This window comes from Triturus cristatus, chromosome 4_1 (assembly GCF_964204655.1).
Source record: "Triturus cristatus chromosome 4_1, aTriCri1.1, whole genome shotgun sequence".
Lineage (NCBI taxonomy): Eukaryota > Metazoa > Chordata > Amphibia > Caudata > Salamandridae > Triturus > Triturus cristatus.
Window position 1 is genome coordinate 1,114,919,772 of NC_140585.1, and position 22,345 is coordinate 1,114,942,116.

Below are 22,345 nucleotides of genomic sequence, written 5' to 3' on the forward strand. Positions count from 1 at the left end.
AGGGAATCCCTTTGCCTCTGTGCTGGTGCTGTATTACAGACGCGGTGCAGAGGCAAAGAAGCTCTCAAGAGGCGCACTGTCAGTGAGCCCCCTGATTGCAGTCCTCTGGAGAGGGGAAGGGGAGTCCCATGGATCCCCCAGACATCTCCTTGCAGGCGGGTGCAGTCACCCACTGCACCCGCCTGCAAGGGGATCTCTAATCTCCTTTAAAAGTGCAGGCGGGTGTCGCCTCCACTGTGAAAATACAGAGCAGCTTTAAACCAGCCACTCTGCTTTTCACCTGAATGAGCTGCCCCCAGGGCAGCGCGAGTTCGCGGCTGCCCTGGGGGCAGCATATTCACCCTAATGCAGCGCATTTTCCTTGATTGGGCACTTTTTAAAAGGTGTGCCTGGCGCAATCAAGGAAAAGGCGCCTTATGTATAATACAGCCTCTGGTAGGTTCACTACCATGCCAGACAACATGAGCTAGAGTTTTAATGACCGGTTAGGTGTGTATGGCCAAAGCTGTAAACGCTTGCAAACACATCAATGGTAAGCTCCGTGACCTCGTGACTCAAGTCAATGTTGAAGTAGCAATGCCGCCTGTGCCGCGTCACTGCTGTCGCTGGTGCCACTCTCTCAAATGTTGCTGCGCTCCGGGTCTCCTGTGCTTCAGAGCCTACTGATAGACAGAGCCATAAAATATTTACATCAATAATAACAAATAAACACTATTTCCACAAAATTAATTATTTTATATAACATGAATGCACATTCCAATTTACAGATTTAATTCTGCTGTGTAGAATGTAGCGACTTAAGCAACCCGTATATTGTATTTTCAGAGTCGAAAACGACTGACACCAGAGAGATTTATTTTTATGCTGTGAAATATCATCATCAAAGTCTACTTCGAATCCAATGATTGACATTGCGCTCTTCATTACGTGTCCCTGCCATCGCTGAAGTATTACTAGAATAACAGTCTTTTCATGCAATGTACGTTCTTCCCAGGAGGATCCGCAATTTAAAGCCATTAAAACTAAGCTGAAAGAAAACATCAAATTGCTTGTAAGATTGTTACAAAAAAATAACTCCCCCTCTCCCCTCCCCCCCGAGATATATTTGTAGCTTTATTAAACGATAAAGGAATATGTAAAACGTGGAAGGTCAAACAACAAGGCTTTAAATGTGTTCTTGTAAGGTTGCTCAGAGAAACGGGGCATTTGTTCAAATCAGAAAACACAGCATTATGAATGTTTCTTGTTGGTATGAGGGTTGAAACAGCTGGCAGCGGCCTGCTGCAGCTCTGCTTACAGTCTGTTTAGGAATATTTATCATATCTTTTTAAAATGTTATTTACAGGTGACCTGCTCTGGAGCTTTTCGAATGAGTAAAGAGACCAGCACTAATATAATTTCACCAAAGTAAAAGGTTATTGCAAGAGATAGCATGCGCTTTGATCCCCGATGACAGCACGTGACACAGCAGCATCACGTTAAGAATTACCCAGGCGGCTAAACAAGAAGTAAAACTGCATTGCATTTGAACCTGAAGAAATCGGAGGAAATAGATCAAAATAACGCAATGAGTGTTAAAATCATGAAAAACTTTAAAAGGCTGCATAAGTAATGCAAAATCATCCAAATGTGTTACAGCGGGGAGCAGATGCAACTCCTGAGCACTTCTGAAAGATTCCTTACAAGGATTTACTCAGTTGAAAATGCTTGCTCTTTAATTCCTTGCTGTTTCCTGCAGTTTGCACAATCCAGTCCTGGTCCAGAAGAGAGTGTTGCAAGAGAAACCACAGGCCTCAGAATTGCAACCACTCAAGACAACTTAATTCTTATTAATTCCCATGCCAGGGCTCGAAATAAAGAACTGAGGCGAGTGAATCCTTTACAAGCAGGCCTAACCACATCTATAGGCGCTGGGAGCAGGGGGGCTGGGGCTGCTGCACCACCCCCAAAATAACCATGCAGGAGCTTAAAAGGTGAATGAACAAGAAAGAGGCCTTTTACATTTTGTTTTTTAGATGTCCACACATTATTGTTTGTGGCTATATAGTTTTATCAGTAACACTATGTCTTTGCAAAATTGGTGGCCTTTTCAATGAAAAATGTGCTGTCGTACCTACTACACCATGCTTTAGTAATATATTTGCAAAAACATAATCCAAAATTCACCACCAGTACTTACAGCACCCTTACCGGTCACTTGCTGAATGGGCGCAGCTCCTTTGCTGCGCTTGCTCTATGCGCAAAACCTGGACTTTCATAGTCCCTTTGAGCTCAGTGATGTAATATTGATGGCAGCATGCCCACTCTTCAAATTGTTCCAGTGGCACTGACCAGGTCAAGAACAAACCATGCTATTACTAGGGTGACAGAGGGTGCTGGACAGCACACCAAGGCAAACATGGAGTGCATATTATATGAGACCGCACTGCATATTGTCCAGTACATTTCTGCCCATCCTGACGTCCTTTAGCCACCGTTCTCAGCTGAAGGCCTGAATGCTAACCTCACCTGTGAGAAGCATTAAGTGCCCTGCCTTGCTCTACAGTAGCCAGCAGCTCCAAAGACTCAGCATCAGGCCTACTTCCTGATTTGTACAGACAGAAGTGGATACCTAGGGTGGGCTGCCCAGCAACTTAGAAGCTGCAAATGCAGCTGGATCTGGAGTTTGAAACACTGGCACCTTCCTGGTGAATCCCACTGAAAAGATACTGGGCTGGCTGTCATTTACAATTTAACAAAGAAAGCCCCGGTCACAAAATATGTTTCCATGAGTAGGTGTGATGACTAGTGACATGCTCCTAGAAATTTAGGAGTAAATCAGGAGTAAGCCAGGAGCACATTATACCTACCCAAACAACATTTGTGCACCAAGTATTATTCAGCTCACCTTGATGACTATACCACCTCAAATACTTAGTAGAAATGGAAGCACACATGTTGCTTCTACTTCAGATGTGACGAGGTTAGATAAATGACAACCAATGGTAAGAAAAATAGTCTCTGCAACCTGGGATTAAAAAGCTGCAATGTGCCTTGTTCTAATCAACCTTATGTTGAAAAACACAGGTGGTCCTAGCGGAGAACACAAATTCTTCAAGAGCAACTTTTTATCAAAACCTTTTCTCAAAATGTTTTCAATCTTTCATTTTATATATTAGCAATTTGTTATTCAATTGGTACATTTAAGCTTGAAAGTGAACATTTATCAAACAAATCGAGCAGTTGCTCCAAGGTAAGTGCAAGGGGGTAGGTGGTAGATTAAGTGCTCGTGAATTAGATGATGGTTGAAAAGGTAAGAATACAAAGAACAATTAGAAACAATAGTCTAGATTTTCATAAATCTAAAGCCTTTGCGGGAATCATTCACTAATTTTGTATATTCCACATTGAGTTATTGACTCCAAATTTCTTTATATCTAAACATAGGATCTAGTTCCAGTACAGATTAATATGGTAAAAATGTCAACATTTCAACCACAGGTGTAGGGTGAAGGCCAATTGCTCCTTAGAAATGGGTCTTCTTCAGGATGGAGATGGGAGCAATCTATAGAGCACTGTACAGAGATCAGTGCAAAGGCAACGAAGAGAAGGGCCCATAGCCTCCGATTCAGGGGAGAGGTGGAGACCAGTTCCACGGTCCAGTGAGGATCCGTAACGGTATCGGTGTACTATCCATTTCACTGGAAAACCATGGACCAGATGTACGACCCGTTTTTGCATGCGCAAACGGATTTGCGACCCGTTTGCGCTTGCAAAAACCTCATGAGCTATGTACAAAGCCTATTCAGCGAGTCGCAATTTATTTGCGACTCGGTAGATAGGTTTTGTGACTTGCTATTAGGAAGGGGCGTTCCCTTCCTAATAGCAACCGCAAAGCTATGTACCAATGTTTTGCGACCACAATTGCAGTCGCAAAACACTCGCAAATTACCACCCTCTTCCAGAGGGTGGTAATGGAGTCGCAAATGGGATGGGGTCCCCAGGGGACCCCCTTACCCTTTGTGACACGCTTTGAAAATATTTTTTAAGGGCTGGCAGTGGTACCCCCTCATGTTGCATAAAGAGCTTCACCAGAATTACACAATTCAAAACAACCTCTCAAGACACTGTATATCTCTCCAAAAATCCACCTTCCCAGTCTTGCTGCCTTCCCAACCTACGTCCTCCACAAACTACCTCCTTGATCTAGCGCTCCAATAACTTACCTCAACAATATTTCCCTCCTCCACAATCTACCTCCCAAACAATCTACCTCTCAGCCATCTTTCTCCTCTGAAATCACCTGCCCAAATCTACATAAACAACAAAGCTACTTCCTCACAATCTAATTCCATATCAATGTGAGTGATTTCTACAATGCAAATGGAGACACTGGGGGTATGGGAGTGCATTTGTTTCAAAGAGTAATCACAACTGACACCAGGACTTCGTTTTGCACCTTTTCAAAGAAGTACTAAATGAAATACGGACTTCAGTGCCAAACTCAGGAACACCCCTAGGTCGAGCTCCTAATGAAGACCACGTCAAAAGCCTGCAGAGAAGAGGTCAAAACATGTTGAAAGTCAACAGGAATGATATGTACGAATATTGAACTAATCTGATTGACAGAAAGAAGACACTGTTCCAAACAAAACATTACATTTTCTCCACTGCTGTCTGCCAGTTTACCAGTTAAATGCAGAATAAGGAAGCATTCACATTATTAAAGTCAACATAGAATGTGCCCTTCTGCATGCCTAAAAGACAAATAGTTTCATTATTACTTTTGAACCATTTCTGTGATTTACTGAAGGTGATTATTTTGTTTTTTAGTTACTGGCTTTCAAAATATAATACCAAAATCTGCTTCATGAAACATGTACAGTACTCATTGAGTTGAGGGCTCAGACGGGAGTTTTCAGAAAGGCCCCCACATAAGTGATTATCTCATCATTGCCCAGTTTGAGAAGGGTGCTAAATGCTTCCCTGTAGTCTACAATGATGCACCTCTTAAAAAAGGGAATTAGATAAAGCTTCGTATGCATCATGTAATATCCACAAAAGAATTTAAAAAAAGCAGTAAAGATTGGCCAGAACTCCTGTGACACAGACAGGGAGAAGAGTCAAGGTTGGCTTAAAAACCAAAGGGGAAGCATAGCAGATACTTGACAGTGTCACCATGAAGTAAAAGAAAAGGCTACACTCCCAGCGACCCATAGGCTCATATAAATACCCAGCTATTAAATGATAATTAATAATGTTCGAATACAAGCCCACACTATGTTTCCTAGCCTCATAGGCCAATCTTTCCTCACAATGACACTCATATAGGGCTGCCTGAATCTCCTTCTTAGGTCGAGCCTGGGCAGCACATGCGCTGCGAGGCATGCTGTATTCAGATATGGACTTGAAGCTCCGTCCACTCTCCGCCCATCTTTTCAATTGGCTCCTGCTACTGTCCTTTCTAAATGGTTGTTTCTGATTCGTTAATAGGCCTGTTAGCCCTGCCTTAGTAACGCCTGGTCTGCATTTGTAACCTCCCATGAGGACTGGACTTTTTACTTATGTTGTTACACAGTCTGTTTTATCTACAGTCTGTGAGCACTATTTTCTTTAATGTCTTTAATCTAGTTGCTTTTGCAAGCATGACAGGCCCTCCCTTTCCCACCCTGTTCTCATTGACACTGCGCTTTATTTTTCAAAAATGCTCCCTGCACAGCACAGCACAGCACAGAACTTCTGCAGCCACTATTCTGCTTAACAAATGCTTTTTATTTTTAAAAGCGACCCATACCGCGCTTTAACTTTAATAGCAGCTGAGCGCCTTTCTTTACATGAACTGCGTCTAAAGAAAGGGGCGTGGCCGCCATTAAAGTCAAAGCGATGCACAGGGTGGTTTTACAAAAAAAAACATTTGTTTGTCAACTTAACCAAATTATTTTTTTGCCGTAAAAACACCCCAAACCGCACTTTCACTTTAATGGCGCACCTTTATTTAGACATGGGTGGTTTAAAGAAAGGGGCATGGCCGCCAATAATGTGAAAGCGCAGCATAGAGCGCTTTTACAAACAAGCATTTGCAATGCAATAGGTCTCACTTTTTCGAGAATTTAAGCTATTAGCATTGTAAATGACAATACCTTTTATGTATATTTTAAAAACCAAAACATAAATAAAAGGCATTGACATTTAAAATGCCAATAGCTCAAACTAGCGTAAATACGAGACCTATTGCATTGGAAATGCTTGTTACTTACAGCATGGAGGCTCCAGTGTTTATCAAAAACATGCGCAAAGCCAACCCAGCCCAAGTTAGTCTCCAGCCCTGCTAGCCATGGAATATCCATGACTTTGTCACAACTAAGGCAATGGTCTATAATTTCTCTTGTAAAAGAAGCCGCCTTGTTTATCCATACAGCTAGCTAAAACAAGGGGGGGAAGGGCTCTGATGTAATCTTCTACATAAGATAGATTCAATTCACGATGGCAAATATATCAGGGCTAAGAAATAGGGGCCGCCAAAAGCTCACAGCAGAACCTATTTTCTTCATTCTGTATCTTGTGACAATAACAAATACCCCAGACCTCAGCCCCATAGGTTGCTATAGGGGTACACTGTGTCTTAAAAATTTGCAGAATAGGTAAAATTGCCCCCCTCCTACGTTGCGGTAGACTAAACACTGCAGTAGTAGACTTAGAAAATGTATTCCTGCAATGAGAAATGTGAGCCACCCACGAGCCATTAGCAGCAAAAACCAGTCTCAGATAGGATAAGGAAAAGGGCTGATGCATTATAAACAATGACTACCAATAAAAAGAAAATGTTTTTGTACTTCCTGGGTCCACAGAACACAATATAAGATTTTGTAAAATTGGTGCGTAAATGTAAAGAAGCCATAAATCCACAAATCCCTATACTAAAAGACGCTAAGCTCTTGGAGTACTACCCATCAGGACAGCATCGTCGGCAGACAATAAGGAAAGTAAAATAGAACCTTTGATTCTTGGGACATCCTGTGTGAGAGTTGATAAAAAAGGGTGGAGATTATTAATGTGTAAAATAAAAAGTAATGGAGCTAAAACACACCATTGCCTCACCCCTTAAAAACACCAATAGATTTGGAGACCCCCCTGAGTGTTTATTCTAATCTTGGCCTTCATGTCTCTATGTATATAAGCTTAAAAATGCACCAATGCCTCATCCATTCCACTCTCTAAAAGGATTGACCACAGTTTTGAAAGAACAGATGTGAATATAAAGAGGAGTGTATGGCATCTAAAATTCTCTTAATTAAATGAACATGCAGGGGTTTTCCTCCTTAGAAAGCATGTATGATGCCCAAACACTACTTGTCTGTAGACAGCTACAATCCATATTTGCTAATACTGTTCTCTTACAAGGCACAGTTGTGCAGCTTCTGTGGTAGAGGGAATTGCACACCTTCATTTTAGAAATATAACCAAACATACAGCTAAATATGTTACAAGATTCTAGTGCCTTTGTATGGGATAGCTACACATCACTATTTGTATGTGCAGCAGGCACCTGATTCTGTCACATTGATATCTTTTTTGAGTTTAGAATGCTTTATTGATATAATAGACAAAGTAAAACATCAGTACATGGTCATATAGCAAAAAGATAGTAACAAAATGCATATATGACAACAGTGTAAACAATAACCCTCAAAAGGGAAAAATTGTACATAGAGTAAAGGCAATTTAACATTTTGGATTTAAAGAGAGAAAGAGAAGAAGAAGAAAAAGAAGGGAGGGGAAAAGAGGAAGGAAGGGAAATGCATCGGAAGTTAAAACAATTAAGTATAATAATGGGAAACGTTAAACATTATGTATTGAAAAAAGGTAACAATGTTACATAATAGCAAGTGAAATCAGGTAGCCAACCTAGAAAGAAAAGAGGTTAGTGGTGACCACAACAAGTCTTTTTTGATCAATAGAGGTAATGAAGTGGTGGGGGCACCATCAAGCCTGTGATGGTGACAAAACAAGTTACACCAAGCTTGATATGACATTTTTGAGGTGTCCTTCCAATTGGTGGTGATAATCTGGAAGGACATTGCAAAAAACAAGTATATAAATTTACCCACATTACTTTGTACATCCCAGATAGGCAAAGAACTACCCAAAACACATGAACAATATCAAAAGAAACGTTTGTAGATAAAATATCATTCAATTTCAACCATATACGAGACCAGAAAGACTTAACCAAAGGGCAAAGGAAGAACATATGAAGGAAATCACTATTCTCATGGGAGCAAGACCAGCATTTTTTGGAGTCTAACAACTTGAATTTGTACAAATCAGTAGGGGTGAAAAAAAAGTATTTTGTAAAAATATTATAAAGTCTGCGTGGTACTAGCTGAGCGTGAAGAAGTGTGTATTTTTGACCAAATAGAGTTCCATCTTTAAAACAAAAAATCTTGGGCCAAATCTTTCTCCCATAAAAGTTCTAAGTTGGATTTAATTCTAACATTCGGAGAACGGGATAGCATCTTGTAAATTGCAGCTGCTTTATACTGGGTTGAAAAATCAAGTGGGGAGGATAAGGCCAGGTCAGGTGCATCAGAAGAACATCCCTGGGAAAGGCGATGAATCAGGGATGCTCTTAGTAGGGGGTAATGAATAACATGTGTGGTGGAAATACTAAAAGACTCTCGAATATCTGAAAAGTCCATAGGGGATCCATCCTTCAATATATGGTCGCGAGTAATGATGTCTTTATCAATCCATTCCTTCCAAAATAATGCTCTGTTATTAATCTTTAAATATTTATTATACCAGATTGGAATGCAAGAGAGTTGATCCGCAGAGGAGAGATGAGTTCTAAGCAGAGAGGATGCGAGTGCTTTAGAATGAGTGAATGTGGTTGAGGAAAAACACTTCGGGGGTTGAGATAAACGGGTAGCTGTAATAAACGAAAAAGGTGTGTGTTGAGCTTGTTCTAGTGAGCCATTACCCAAATAGAGGTAGTGGGGGCAGAGTATAACAGTTGAATATATTTAATAATAGAAGAGCTGAAGCTGTGCCATCTCAATGCGCCAAAAATAAATTCCCAGTTAATCCTGTCAAATGCTTTCTCAGTATCTAATGTAATGACAGCGACTGGTGAATCCAATTTAGAAGCAAAGTGGAGAATATTGAGGAGGGTTCTCGAATTATCTGTGATAGATTGTCCTTTGACACACCCTGATTGATAGATATTGATGAGGTCTTGGATTGCCTTATTAATGCGGAGGGCAAGTATTTTAGCAAAGATTTTACAATCTGTGTTAGTGAGGGAAATGGGTCTATAGTTTCCACAAAGGGAAGGATCTTTGTCTTTTTTAGTGATCAAGCATAACATAGACTGAGTGAAAGATCCACGCGATTCGCCAGTGGTAAGAAAATGACTTATCAATGAGAATAACTGGGGAACCAAAAGTTGTTTAAAATGAAGATAAAAATCCAACGGTAAAACCGTCCGGGCCAGGTGATTTGTCTTTGGGTAAGAGGTTAATGGCATTAATGATTTCCTGTTCCAAGATGGAAACATCCAAAGATGTGAGGTCGATGAGATCTTCAGGAGGTTTGGGGCTAGTTTAAAAAAAGGAGTCAATTTGTTCAGGAGAAGGGGTGGATTCTGGAGTGTAAAGGGAAGTATAATAATCAGTAAAGCAGTCAAGAATCTTAGAATCAGTAGTATGCCGAACTCCAGAGTTATCCATGATAACCACAAATTTAGATTTTAGTTTTTTAATTTGAAGGTAATTGGCTAAAAATCTGCCTGCCTTATTGCAACCACCGTACATTTTAGCATTGAATTTGAGGAGATTATTACAAGCGGAATCCCAAGATTGTTTATTATATTGCATCTTTGCTTTGATAAGACTTGACAAAGTATCAGGACAATTTGTGGTGAAGTATTTATGTTCAAGAGCTTTGATTTACTTTAGGATAAGTGTTGAATCCATAAGTGCTTTCTTTTTTTCCGGGATACAAAGTCAATTATGAAACCCCTGGCAGTAACTTGGAAGGCAACCCAGATAAAATGGTATTGAGATGCAGAGGAGAGATTGTTGTGAAAGAATTCCGGTATAAAAAGTGTAAATTGTTCAACAAATTGAGAATCCAGGAGAAGGGAGTTGTTAAAACACCAACGGAGGGATGTAGGGGCCGGTGAAGGATATTCTATATCTAAAATAACGGGGGCGTGATCTGAAATAAGAATAGAGCCAATCTCAGCATTAGTCATAAATTGAAGAGCATGTTGAGTGAGAAAAATGTAGTCTATGCGGGAGTGAGATCTATGAACGGGGGAGAAAAAGGAATATTCTAAAACGTCAGGGTGAGAGGTTCTCCATGAATCAACCAATCCTCTAGAGGTGATAACCTTATGAAAAGTCTTCTGCATCTTGTTAGGAATATATTTAGTTTGAGATTTCCGATCCAGGTTGGTTACAAACGCCACCCACAATCAAATTGTCAGCGGCATGAGAGGAGAGAAGAGTAGAAAAATCATTCCATTAGGGCCATAAACATTGCAAAAAGAGAGTTGAATGTTATTAACTTTAGTATTCAAAAACAGCCATCTACCATTAGTATCTTGGAATTCATTTTGTAACTGAACATTTAAAGACTTATGAAACAAAATAACAACACCATTCTTATTAATCACTGCCGAGGAGCAGAAAACCTCTCCAACCCACTGTTTGCGCAGTGAAGACAGATCTTGTAACTTAAGGTGTGTTTCTTGTAATAGCGCTACATGACATTTCAATTTAGCGAGGTGAGACAAGACTGGCTGTTTTTTAACAGGATTACGGATACCTTTGACATTCCATGAACTCACACAAAGACCATTCATTGATAAAATGTAAGTAAAAATAAGCATGAAAGTAAAAGAAACTTAAAGAAGAAGCAGAAAAAAAGGTGTAAGAAACCAATCAGAAAAAGGGTATAACAGTATCGGAAAAAGCATGGATAGATAACATAGAGATAAGTAAAAACGAATAAGGAGCAGAAAAAAAAGAAACAAAGAGGAAGGAAGCTGGAATTTCTAACTTGATGTATCCATAAGAATAGAAGAAGGAGAGAGTAATGATGTACCATAAGCATGGTGGAACATTTTTTCTCAATGTCTGATCATTCAAATTCATCAGGAGATGAGTCAGTACAATTGTCTGATGGTCCAACTAGTTCCCCAAATGGTCAGTGGAGCGAGACTAGTAGTATACATTTAGATGAGAACTGGACTAGGATGCCTGGCCCGAATACTATACGGAAAAAGAATCCACCTGCAACGAAAGTTAGAGAAGGGTCTAACACAGGGACTCCAAATAATCAAACATCACCATCTACAGGTCCAGATGACCCTCTCGAGGAGTTGCAACGGGGCATCCAAACTCAATGGAACGAACAGAAGAAATCTCTTTGGCAGTTATATACGAGACAATAATGTCACACCGAGAGGAGACCCGGGCAGAGAGCCTGAAAACACAGAGGGCCTGCCGTAAGTTACAAAATACACTTGATGTGTTGTCAAGTCCTGCTCCGAATTTACTGCGTGGATAACGGAGGCTGAGAATCGTATTTCTAATTTAGAGGATGTAATAACTGCTCAAAAGACGGTGATAGATGACTTGGCAACTCAACGTAGCAATATGGTATGGAAACTTGAAGACTTGGAAAACCGGCTTCGCCGTAACAATTTAAGAATTTTGGGAGTCCCGGAAGGCATTGAAGGGAGTGAACCGCGGAAGTTTGTGGTGGGACTATTCACCGAAGCCTTTCCTGAATTGAAGCAGTGGGTATGGGACAAAGAAGTACAAAGAGCTCATCGGTTCCCTTTTCGACGGAACTCTAATCAGGGGGCTAGTAAATCGGTGCAACCAAGAGCAATCCTTATATGCTTATCTAATTTTTATCTAGACAAGCTTTGTATGATCTGGGTAGGCCAGACAGGAAGAGAAGGGGGAATGGGGTTGAATTTTTTGTTTGTCCTGATTTTTGCCATCAAACGGTGGAAAAAAGGTGGCAACTTAGGCAGCTAATTTCCCCGTTTCAGGTTAAAGGGGCCCAAACATTCCTCATGAACCCTGCCAAGCTTAAGATTATGTATAAGGATAACACCCATTTTTTTACATCAGTGGTTAAAGCCAAAGAGTACCTATATGATATTAAAGAGTAAATTATGGTATTATGAAAAGATGTATCCATAATGAGAGGAATGCTATTCAGGGCTATACCCACGTTGGCTCTCTTTTATTTTTTCTTCCTTTGATATCGACTCAATGATGATGTGTTATAGATTGTCTTTTAGATTCAGTATAGCTGCATTAATATATCATAGCATGCTAAAAAAAAGGTTGAAGACATATAGCTAGTAGTGCACGGGGGTGGAAAATTCTGGGGGGGTTAGGGGAGGCGGTTTGTGCTGGGGCAGGGCTCTCCATCATCCAATACCCATGGGTCTTGCAGCCTCTATGGTTGGGTGGACAGGGGGAGTCTCTGCTAGCAGAAGAGACAAAGGGGTGGGAAGGGGAGGGTTGGATGGGACGCTATGGGGGGGGGGGGGTGGCTGCTATAGGGGCACAGGGTTTGGGAAAAATGGGGTAAAAAAAAGCCAATAAATGTTTGTTTGAAAAGTAAAAGAAGCAAGCTAGCATGTTGGGAGAAATGGATCTGTTGGTTTTCGCAGTATGAAGAAGGTCAAAGATGAGCATATTTTCAGTCTGTTCATTTAATGTTTGGGGTTTGAATGAGAGAGCTAAGCGGCAAAGGTTAGCACAAGAAATTAAAAATATAGCCCCCGATGTGATTTGTATCCAAGAAACGCATATCCCTTGGTCCAAGCGGAAGGTCTTAGCAGAACTAGGGTATAAGGTACTGGCTTGCACCTCACAAGGGACTACAACTAGAGGAGTAGCTATATTGGCTAAAATACGTAAGGGAAAAGTCTTGCAAATGAATATGGGAGTTGGGTCATTGTGGAGTGCAGTTTGGCTAATAAAAAGTTTACAATTTGCTCTGTGTATGGTTCCAATCATGACGAAGCCCAGATAATAGACTATTTAAATACCGAGCTAGCCTCCTGGGCATCTCTTCTGATCCTATGCGGGGACCTTAATATTCAGCTGGCAGAAATCACGTAGGGCTCTACTGGAGAAAAATATCATGGTTGGAAACCTAAAGTTTACAAGGCCCTATGGCAGCTTATATATGACCATGGGTTGAATGATGCCTGGCTTCATTTAAAGCAGTCAGACCCAGGATACACGCCCACATCAAAAACTAGCAAGGCTTGATTATTTTTTGGTTACTAAAATACTTTTAGCCGATGGGCAAATACAGACCTTCCCAAGAATAACCTCAGATCACAACCCAATACTATTAAAAATTTAAATGCTGAGGGGGGTTCAACCCCGGGGTGATTTTTCTTTTGATCGGAAGCTACTGTTAAACGATCTGTATGTCAGTCATATAAAACAGTGGCTGAAGCAATTTTTAGACATAAACTGGGATACCACTAAAAATGCCATTCTGTGGGATGCATTAAAGGCAGCATTTAGGGAAGAACCCCTGATTTTTGGATTACATGTTCAAAAGCGGAAGAAACAGTTAACTCAGGAATTGTATGGAAATCTTGAACAAGCTGAATATGCGCTAATTCGGGCTGTGAGAGAAACGAGGGATAGGTCCCAGGCACAAGCAGAGGTAGCACGTTATAAGGCCAAGATAAATGAAGAATGGGCTAACGACAGCGCCAAAAAAATATCAAGCATGAAATGGAAAAAAGGAGATGCAGTAGAAACAAGAGCAAAGAGGCAAGAGAAGGAGAGGGAGAAAAAGAGAAGGAAAAGGGGACAGAAGAGGAAATGAAAAGGGGAGCATAGTCGCCCAGAATGAGTTAACAGAGAAAAGATGACGAAAAGCCAGGAGGCTTTAGTCATAGTGAACAAAAACAAGAAAAACATTAATGACAGAGGGGGGGGGGGCAAGGAACAAGACGGCCACTCCAAAAAGGGGGGGACACCGAGAAAGGATAAGTTTACTAATAGAAAAGAAAAAAGAAGAAATAAGAGATTAAAGGTAGAGTGGTAAACATACTAAGCAAAATGGAAAGGAACTTACCAGACAATGGGAAGACAATGAACGGAATAACTCATACATGACAAAACATAAGGAGAACGGGAGTATGACCATCAGCATCAGGAACTGCACAGGGAAGACCTAAGAAACAGGGAAGAGAACAAACATGAAAACAATTAGGGCTTGCTCAGTTCCATAGCTTATGCTTTATAAGTATGTGTTGGAAACGGCCCTTTTTGCAGGGTTATCCCCAAACTTTTTGCTTCTTCCTCCTTTATTTTTTCTGACCCGTGGTTGTTGGCAATAGGACTCTGGGCACTTTACCACTGCTGATCAGTGCTAAAGTGCATATGCTCTCTGTATAAATTGTTATATTGATTGGTTACCCATGATTGGTATATTTGTTTCACCTGGTAGCCCCTAGTAAAATGCACTGAGTGTGCCAGGGCTGGTGATTCAAATGCTACTAGTGGGCTGCAGCACTGATTGTGCCACCCACAGGAGTAGCGCTAAAATGATGTCTTAGGCCTGCTTGCAGTGCCTATGTGCAGTCCAGGACTGCCATGTCGACCTGGCCAGTGCAACCACTGACCAGGCCTTATCCTTCCCTTTCTGTACATGTCAGGCATCCCTATGGTGGCCCTAGGTACCCCCCTGGGCTGGGTGCAGTGTATCTGAAAGGTAGGGCATGTACTGAGGTGTGTAACATGCCCTGGTAGTGAATTACAGCCATTTTCGTTTTTCACTGCTGAGAGTCTATCTTGCCCATAGGACAGAATGGGGGAGGCTGTTTACATGCCTATCTTCCCCTAAAGGCAAGATAGAAAATCCAAGTTTGGTATCTTTGTGTTCAGAATTTAATTATACATCTTTTTAGCAAGATGGTTTTTAAATTCACTGTGTGAGAATAGCACTTTTTAGAAAGTAGCTATTCTCCTGTTTTACCCGCCTGTGTGCCTGTGTGCAGATTGGCTGACTGCTGTCATGTGATGGGCTAGGTGGCTCCAGGAGTCTGGATGAGTCAGCAGCAGGGTGACTAGGGAGATCTGCTCTAGATGGGTGGGAGGAGTAGCCCCTGGGTTTGAGTAGGGCTGCCTCTGCCAGCACAATGCTGGCTCCACACCCTGCTGGCCAGGCTGAGGACTCTGCCTCTGCCAGCACAAAGAAGGCTCCACCTCCTGCTGAGCGTCTAACGACCCTGCCCCTCACTCTGAAAGGAACCAGGTGCTCCAGGGCAGAGCACACCCAGGACCCGGTTTGAGCAGGGGAATCCCCCCACTGAAACAAAGAGAGACAAAGACTTGGAGGGGTATAAGAAGAGGACCCCAACACCTAAATTTTAGATCACTTTGGAACTAAGAAGGAACCTCTGCCAAGGAGAAAGCTGAAAAGAACTGAAGAGGAGAAGACTGCCTGCTTGCTGTTTTGCTTTGCTGCCAAGGAGAGGGGAAGGACTTTGCTGTGTCCCCTTCTTTTGATTCTGATCTCCAAGGGCCTGAGAAGAGCTGGCTCCCTGTTAAGAAGTCCCAGGAACAAAAGGACTTCACCACCAGCTCCCCTGGAACTCTGCTGAGGGAGTTCTGACCTGCCTTGGAGTGCTTGTCCAGTCTTGGGGCCTCAGGAGGTCGTTTTGCTGTGTTTGGGAGCTGGGAAGCAGAAGCGTGAAAAAGAGTAACTGGTACCCAACGCATCATCCGATTGCGAGTCGCAAGAACGAGAGTGCGAGGAGAATTTCATCGCGGCGTCATCGCAGCACCCGGATTCCCCGCATCGCCGAGTGCGTCGAGCATCGTCCCGGTGGGTGAAGATTCCTGACGCTGCGAGGGTCGTCGCAGAACCAGTTTGCGGGCCGCACCACTGCCGGTGCATGAAAGTATCCAGTCGCTGCGTGTGTCAACGCAGAGTCCCGTCCCGTGACGCATCGAGGGTTGCGGCGCCAGAAGTCAATGCCGCGCACCGCGATGCATCGAGGGTTGCAGCACCAGAAGTCAGCGCTGCGCTGTGCATCGCGCCGCATCAAAGATCGTCGCATCGTACCTGTGCGTGAAGCTTCCCCCTAAGAAACCTACGCAACGAAAGCCAAAGTCATCGCATCCTCCCCCTACAGATCGGAGCCGGCGCATCCACCTCTGCTGCGTGAAGCAGGGCTGCTGCAAAGCCTCCCCAAGATCTCAGGAGTATCGCATCGCCTTTGCCAACTTCCTTGTTATAGTTTTTGGGAACCTTATCGCAACTACAGGTACTGTTGGGCACGAGAGTGTCGCATTTTGTGCATTGAGAGTCGCATTGTGCAGGACACTGATTTTTACATCCTGGAGTACTTTCTGCAAACTCTTGAACTATCTTTAAAGTAACCTTTTTAATTGTATGTTGGTTTTTCTGTAGTATTTGGTCTTGTGAAGTTTTTAGTAAAGATACCTTATTTTTCTAAAACTGGTGTGGAGTAAATCTGTGGTGTTTTCACTGTGTTACTGTGAGTGTTGGTACAAATACTTTACACATTGCCTTTGATAGCCTAGACTGCTCAGGCCAAGCTACCTAGAGGGTGAGCAGGGGTTATCTTAACAGTGTATCCCCCTTTCCCTGACTAGAAGCAAGGGTCCCTACTTGGACAGTGGAACCTACCCTGCCAACTAGAGACCCCCAGATCTAACAGTATGGATACATTTCCAAAGATCAGCAGGATGGTCAAGAGAAAAGGTTCTGTCTTTACAAGTCACTTTGAAAAACCACGGATGTATAAGACCATAGCGGGCATTCATGGATCTCAAAGATGGTCTGAGGTCGAGGAATTCCTTGCGACGGGTGGCGGTTTGCTTGGATACATCTTGACTGAAAAAGACTTTGTGACCAGACCAGAGCATCTGCTTGGGTTGCTTGGCGGCATTAAGAATTGCTATGAGATCAGAGTACAGGAAGAAATAGGCAATGATGCCTCTTGGTTTAGATGAGGAAGATGCATTCTGCGGACCCAACCTGTGCGCTCTTTGGATATTAAAATCCATAGATTTCGGAAGACCAACAATCTGCAGAACTTGAGTCTTCAAAAAGGAGATCATGTCCGAGCCTTCAGAACCTTCCAGAATTCCATAAATATGTAAATTGTTGCGCCTATTGCGATTTTCTAAGTCCTCTGTAGACTTTTTAAGTTGAGTAACTTCTTTCGTGAGGATATCGACTCTGGCAACAACGTCCTGTGCGTCACTTATTTTTTGTTCCACGTCCGAAAGTCTTGACTCTAGTCCAGACCATTTCTCTTCAATTCTCTGAAGAGTAGCAGTAGTATCCGACATGAAGAGTCTAATATGGCATAGTTCGTCCATGATGTCCTCTATCGTCAGAGGAAGAGGTGATTTCAATGGAGAGGACGGGTCTTTTTTGCCGCGCTTGTTGGTGCCAGCAACTGAATCTTTACGACCTCCAGAGGTAGACCCAGCAGCCCCAAGGGTCTTGTTTTGAGTGCGAAGAATCCATAGCAGAATAAAGTGTACAACACAGCAAAAAGTAGGAACTCGTAAAGAAAAAATTCCAAGGTCACAAGTGGTACAGCCACTTAGAAATGATGTCAGTAGACCATTTGCAGAGCTTTGCTGAAAAGTGCTGAATAGCTTTAGTGCCTTAATAGAAAGGAGGAGAGATTAAAGTACATCGCAGCAGGTACCTTCGAATATGAAAGAGATGATCCATCCAACAGGCGTGTGGCGTTAGCAGAACCGTTCTGATGAGCAAATGTCAAACAAAGTCAATTACTTGCGGATGTTGCCAAATAAGACCAAAAAATGACTTGCATGTATATATTCTGTATATAGAAAACTTTGGCAACAAGTCTCTGATAGCGGTAATCACAAAATGGCGGCCGCATAAAATAAATCCCTTGAGGATAAGCAACTTCAAAGAAGTAGGCATCAAGAAAGACCAACAACGGGTCTAAAAACTTGCCTCTATGAGCTCCTAGAACATTAGCGTAGGAAACCAGGTTTCAAAAATGGGGCCGCATTGAAACAGGAGACCTTCATTGCACATATCGCTTAGACGAATTACCCGCAATTAATATGCAGCTGTAACCGGAGGCCAATTAAATGAAGAAAAAGGAAAACATTTGAAAGTCCAACACATATATGACAGATGCTGATCCATTTAGGTATCAATAAGCCAGGTTATGTTTTTTGCTGACAAAAAAATAAAGTTGCGATAAGCCATTGCTGTGAAGAGGAATTAGCAACAGCAAACTCACAAAATGGAGGCCACCCAAAGCGGAGCCACTGAGGTGAGGCAAGCGCAGGAAAAAAACACTGAAAAAGACCCTCAATAGGTCCACAAACTTGCCTCAATGTGCCCTGTTACTTCCAATACAGGGATTCATGCTTAAAAAGCGGGACCGCAAACGTTTAGGAAGCCCTTCAGCGCCGACCGGAGCTCGGTGTCGGAGAGCGATTCAGGGAGCGGCTATCTTGAATCGCCGCCGCGCGCCTCCTCGTCACATTGGTATCTTGATTTGGTAGCTTGCCAGCAAAAGTATTCCCCACAATGTGCATCAGGCTTTCGTATTTAAGCTATAGATTGGTGGCCTCACTTCAGTTCCCATTGAACATTACTAAAACCAACGATACAGCTATCGCTAACTGGCATTCTAATTGAGAGTCACTCAAATAAGTCATTTAGATGTCTATGAATTAATGCATATAAACATTATGTCCCGTTTAATTGTTGTAGGATTTCCTTTTTTTCACTGCTTCCAACATTAAGTTGTTTTTGAGAATTCCATTAGTGGGTCCCAAGGATTTTCATAACTTTTCATAATGGATTTTTGACCAGCCCACACTCCAAAAATACATGAAAACTGTATTTTTCCAGTTTTTATGACCCTATCCTATAAGGTGGTATCTTGTGGATATGTTACCCTGCTCGGTTTCACTAAATGAATTTGTCTAAGACACCTGAAACCCTATTCCTACAGAGTGCTCCCTATTGGAGACTAAACTCATCACATGCCCCTTGGAAGTGACATAGGCATACTGTGGACCCACTGTAAAGGGTGATACCTTCAGCTAATCCTGACTTTCTAACTGACATTTCTTGAATTTGTGGATGTGTAGTTTTGCTTTAGGTAAGTGTATGCAGATTGCTAGCTGAAGGAGTCTCTTAGAAGCTATTCCTTTTATTTAGGCCTGTGTATAATTTTCGTCCCATCAGCCTAATTTGGTGTAATCTCTGCAATTTCATGTTGTGAAAATTACATGTAACGCCTATTATTACACCATTACCCTGCCTCACATAAATGAGATGTCTGTTCTGGGAAACAAATATATCACAGGATCACGGGAACAATGTGATTGACGTGCAGCAACAATGTGACCGACCTGAACGTAAGCAGCCTTTCTTTAATATGAGCACTGATAAAACAATTCTCATGTTAACTTTCTTACCCAAGCGGACTGTTAAGGTAAATTGTCAGCACTAAATGCATGTTTATTTTTTATTTTTTATGGTTACACAGAGGAAGTATGAGAAAAGAAGTATGCAGTTCCTGTGGGGGGGAGAAGAGGAGGAGGCTGGGTTGGTCAAAACCCCTACCATGAGGTGGAGACAGAGTGTCTCCCAATTTGGGAAGTGGTGCCCTCACACACCCATGCTTCATCATAGGGCTTGCTGCTCGTCAGGCAGGCGCTGCAATGCCCGACGGACAGCCTATGAGGGGCTCTTCGGCAGAGATCTTTTTCCCAACGTGTTAGGTGAAGTGCGGGTGTGGGGCCTCGTGGTTTAGATGTGAACAAATGTGTGGTGAGAAAGTGTGTAGAGGGATAAAATAAGGCGCAGTGGTGCTCCAAAATGAATGTAATCTGCGAGCCCACTAGTCTCAATTAAAAACATGAAAGTTGTCACTGCTGACAAAATGGTCAGAGGTGGCTAAATATGAGTGGTCAACATATTTCTTGCCTATAGTGTAGGAAATCACATAGCGATTCGTCAGGACCAGAAATACTACACTATCTACACAGTGGTTGGTTACTCCATGGTGAACCGACCGAGCACTCTACAACCCTACAATGAGGTACCTTTTATATTGTATGTAGACTGGACCAACCTATACAGGCAAAAGAACAAGAAAACATAACAGAAATCATAAATAATCAGACAATGGACACAGCAGCCTCCAAAGTAAAAACATGTCACAATCACATGCATGGGGGGTTAGTGCAACTTAAAAGTTGTTTGGCCAGATTCAAAGAAGCAAAGCGTGACATACATATGGTACTGAGGTGAGAGAGGTGGTAATCAACCACTGTCAAGTAATTACAGCCAAAGACTCACCCGATTTGGGTTATGGTCAGGCTCCATCGAGTGGCAGGCAGAGGAATGTACGTTACAGAAAGTTAACGTCCTATTGGTCCAAAATCGAAAGATAATATTACCCAAGTTAAGGTGAACAATAGCTATAAGCAAAAGTGGGTGTACGCCGTGCCGGTGTAGAGCCGAGCCTCCATGAACTGGTGCCGGGAACCTTCCCCTTACTCCGGCTGTTCAGAAGAGTGAGGGGGGTCTGTACAGGCCCAGTTTAAATATCCGGGAGAAAGATAGACCCCAAGCGCGTGCCGGAAACAGTACGGGCGCTTGTGCGAGGAAGCACGTAGGCTTCTGTTATTATGTTTTCTTGTTCTTTTATCTGTATAGGTTGGTCCAGTCTACATACATTAAAAAAAGTACCTCATTGTAAGGTTGTAGAGTGCTTGGTTCACCTTGGAGTAACCAACCACTGTGTAGCTAGTGTAGTATTTCTGGTCCTGATGAATCGCCACGTGAATTCCTACCCTATAGGCGATAAACATGTTGACCACTTATAATTAGCCACCTCTCACCATTATATGAGCGGTGACATCTTCCATGTTTTCAATTGAGACCAGTGGGCTCGCAGATGAAATTTATTTTTGAGGACCACTGCGCCTCATTTTATCCCTTTATACACTTCCTCACCACACATTTTTTCACATCTACACCACGAGGCCCCACACCCGCACCTCACCTAATGACTTGGGAAAAGGTTCTCTGCCAAAGAGCCGCTCATAGGGTGCCCGTCATGCATTGCACGCCAGCCAGACAAGGAGCAAGTTCTATGATGAAGCATGACACCCAACTGGGTGTGTGAGGGCCCTACTTCCCAAACTGGCAGACACCCTGTCTCCACTTCAGGGTATGGGTGTTGACCAACCCAGCCTCCTCCTCTTCTCCCCCCACAGGAACTGCATACTTCTTTTCTCATACATGTTCTTTGGGGCTCGTATGATGGACCTACAAGCGCCCTTTATCCCTATTTTGTGTTATAGTAGTACACAGAGGAAGTGCCATGAAAAGCAAGCCTAATATGCATACTATATCAACTTCTTCTTCCTGTGATTTGTCAAGCCCTGTCATGGCCCAGCAGAGGGGGCGCCGTAGAGCAGGTACGGTATGAGAATGAACGACGGAAGGGCTTATAAAACTACAGTTCCCAAGATGCACTGGGGAAGATCTGCATTCACTATAAAAGCCCCTCCCCCACGCAATTCGGTGCTTGTCACTCAAGTACCTGAGACCTGAAGAGAAGCCACGTATTTCCGAGCTCCGAGTGGAGATACCCGTTCCAAAACCCACCTGAAGAAGAAACCCGTGTATTCCCTCAGCGCAGAAGCACCGCGACGCCAGCCACGTTCCCCAGCCGTTACGGGCTGTCTCTGGATAGAAAGAGGTCTTCGCGAAGCAAACTATCGAGACGCTCGCTTTTCCTCCGGGAACCGACGCAGGCTCTTCGAGACGAAGGAGAGCGCTGCGCATGCCCCCTGCTTCTCCCACTACTTCGTTACCTGCTATTCCCTGATGCGGAAGTAGGGCGGGTGCATTGTCATTATCCCGAAGCGCTTACTCACAGCGTTTCAATCACGCCGAACCCGCAGAGGCTCCAAGCCCCATTGGAGGACTGTGATACCTTTTGGCCACTGTTTCTTTCCTAGTTGGAATAACGACGAGACACAGCAGCGGAGTCGGACTCCTCTCTATCTCGCTTCCCTGTGTCCCTTCAGCCTTCCATTTGCCGGAATACCATAACCTTGGTCCAGACGCGACACTGAATGCGGAACACATGGTGCGCTTATGATAGCGCTGTAATTCAGCATGAACCCGAATGCGGATCACCTGGTGCGCTTATGATAGCGCTGGAATTCAGCATGAACCCGAATGCGGATCACCTGGTGCGCTTATGATAGCGCTGGAATTCAGCATGAACCCGAATGCGGATCACCTG

The 22,345-nt window shown here is 43.0% G+C and overlaps 1 protein-coding gene across 1 annotated transcript in view; it reads right to left on the reverse strand.

The window, feature by feature from the left end:
• Positions 1 to 915: 915 nt before the first annotated feature.
• PIK3CG (phosphatidylinositol-4,5-bisphosphate 3-kinase catalytic subunit gamma) overlaps positions 916 to 22,345 on the reverse strand; it is a 202,812-nt gene continuing 181,382 nt past the window's right edge. Inside the window, exons 12-13 of the mRNA XM_085654135.1 lie at positions 14,113 to 14,211; positions 916 to 1,027 (exon numbers count right to left, since the gene is read on the reverse strand). Of these exons, the coding sequence (XP_085510261.1) occupies positions 971 to 1,027; positions 14,113 to 14,211 (156 nt within the window). The 3' untranslated portion in view covers positions 916 to 970. The remainder of the gene's footprint in view (positions 1,028 to 14,112; positions 14,212 to 22,345) is intronic.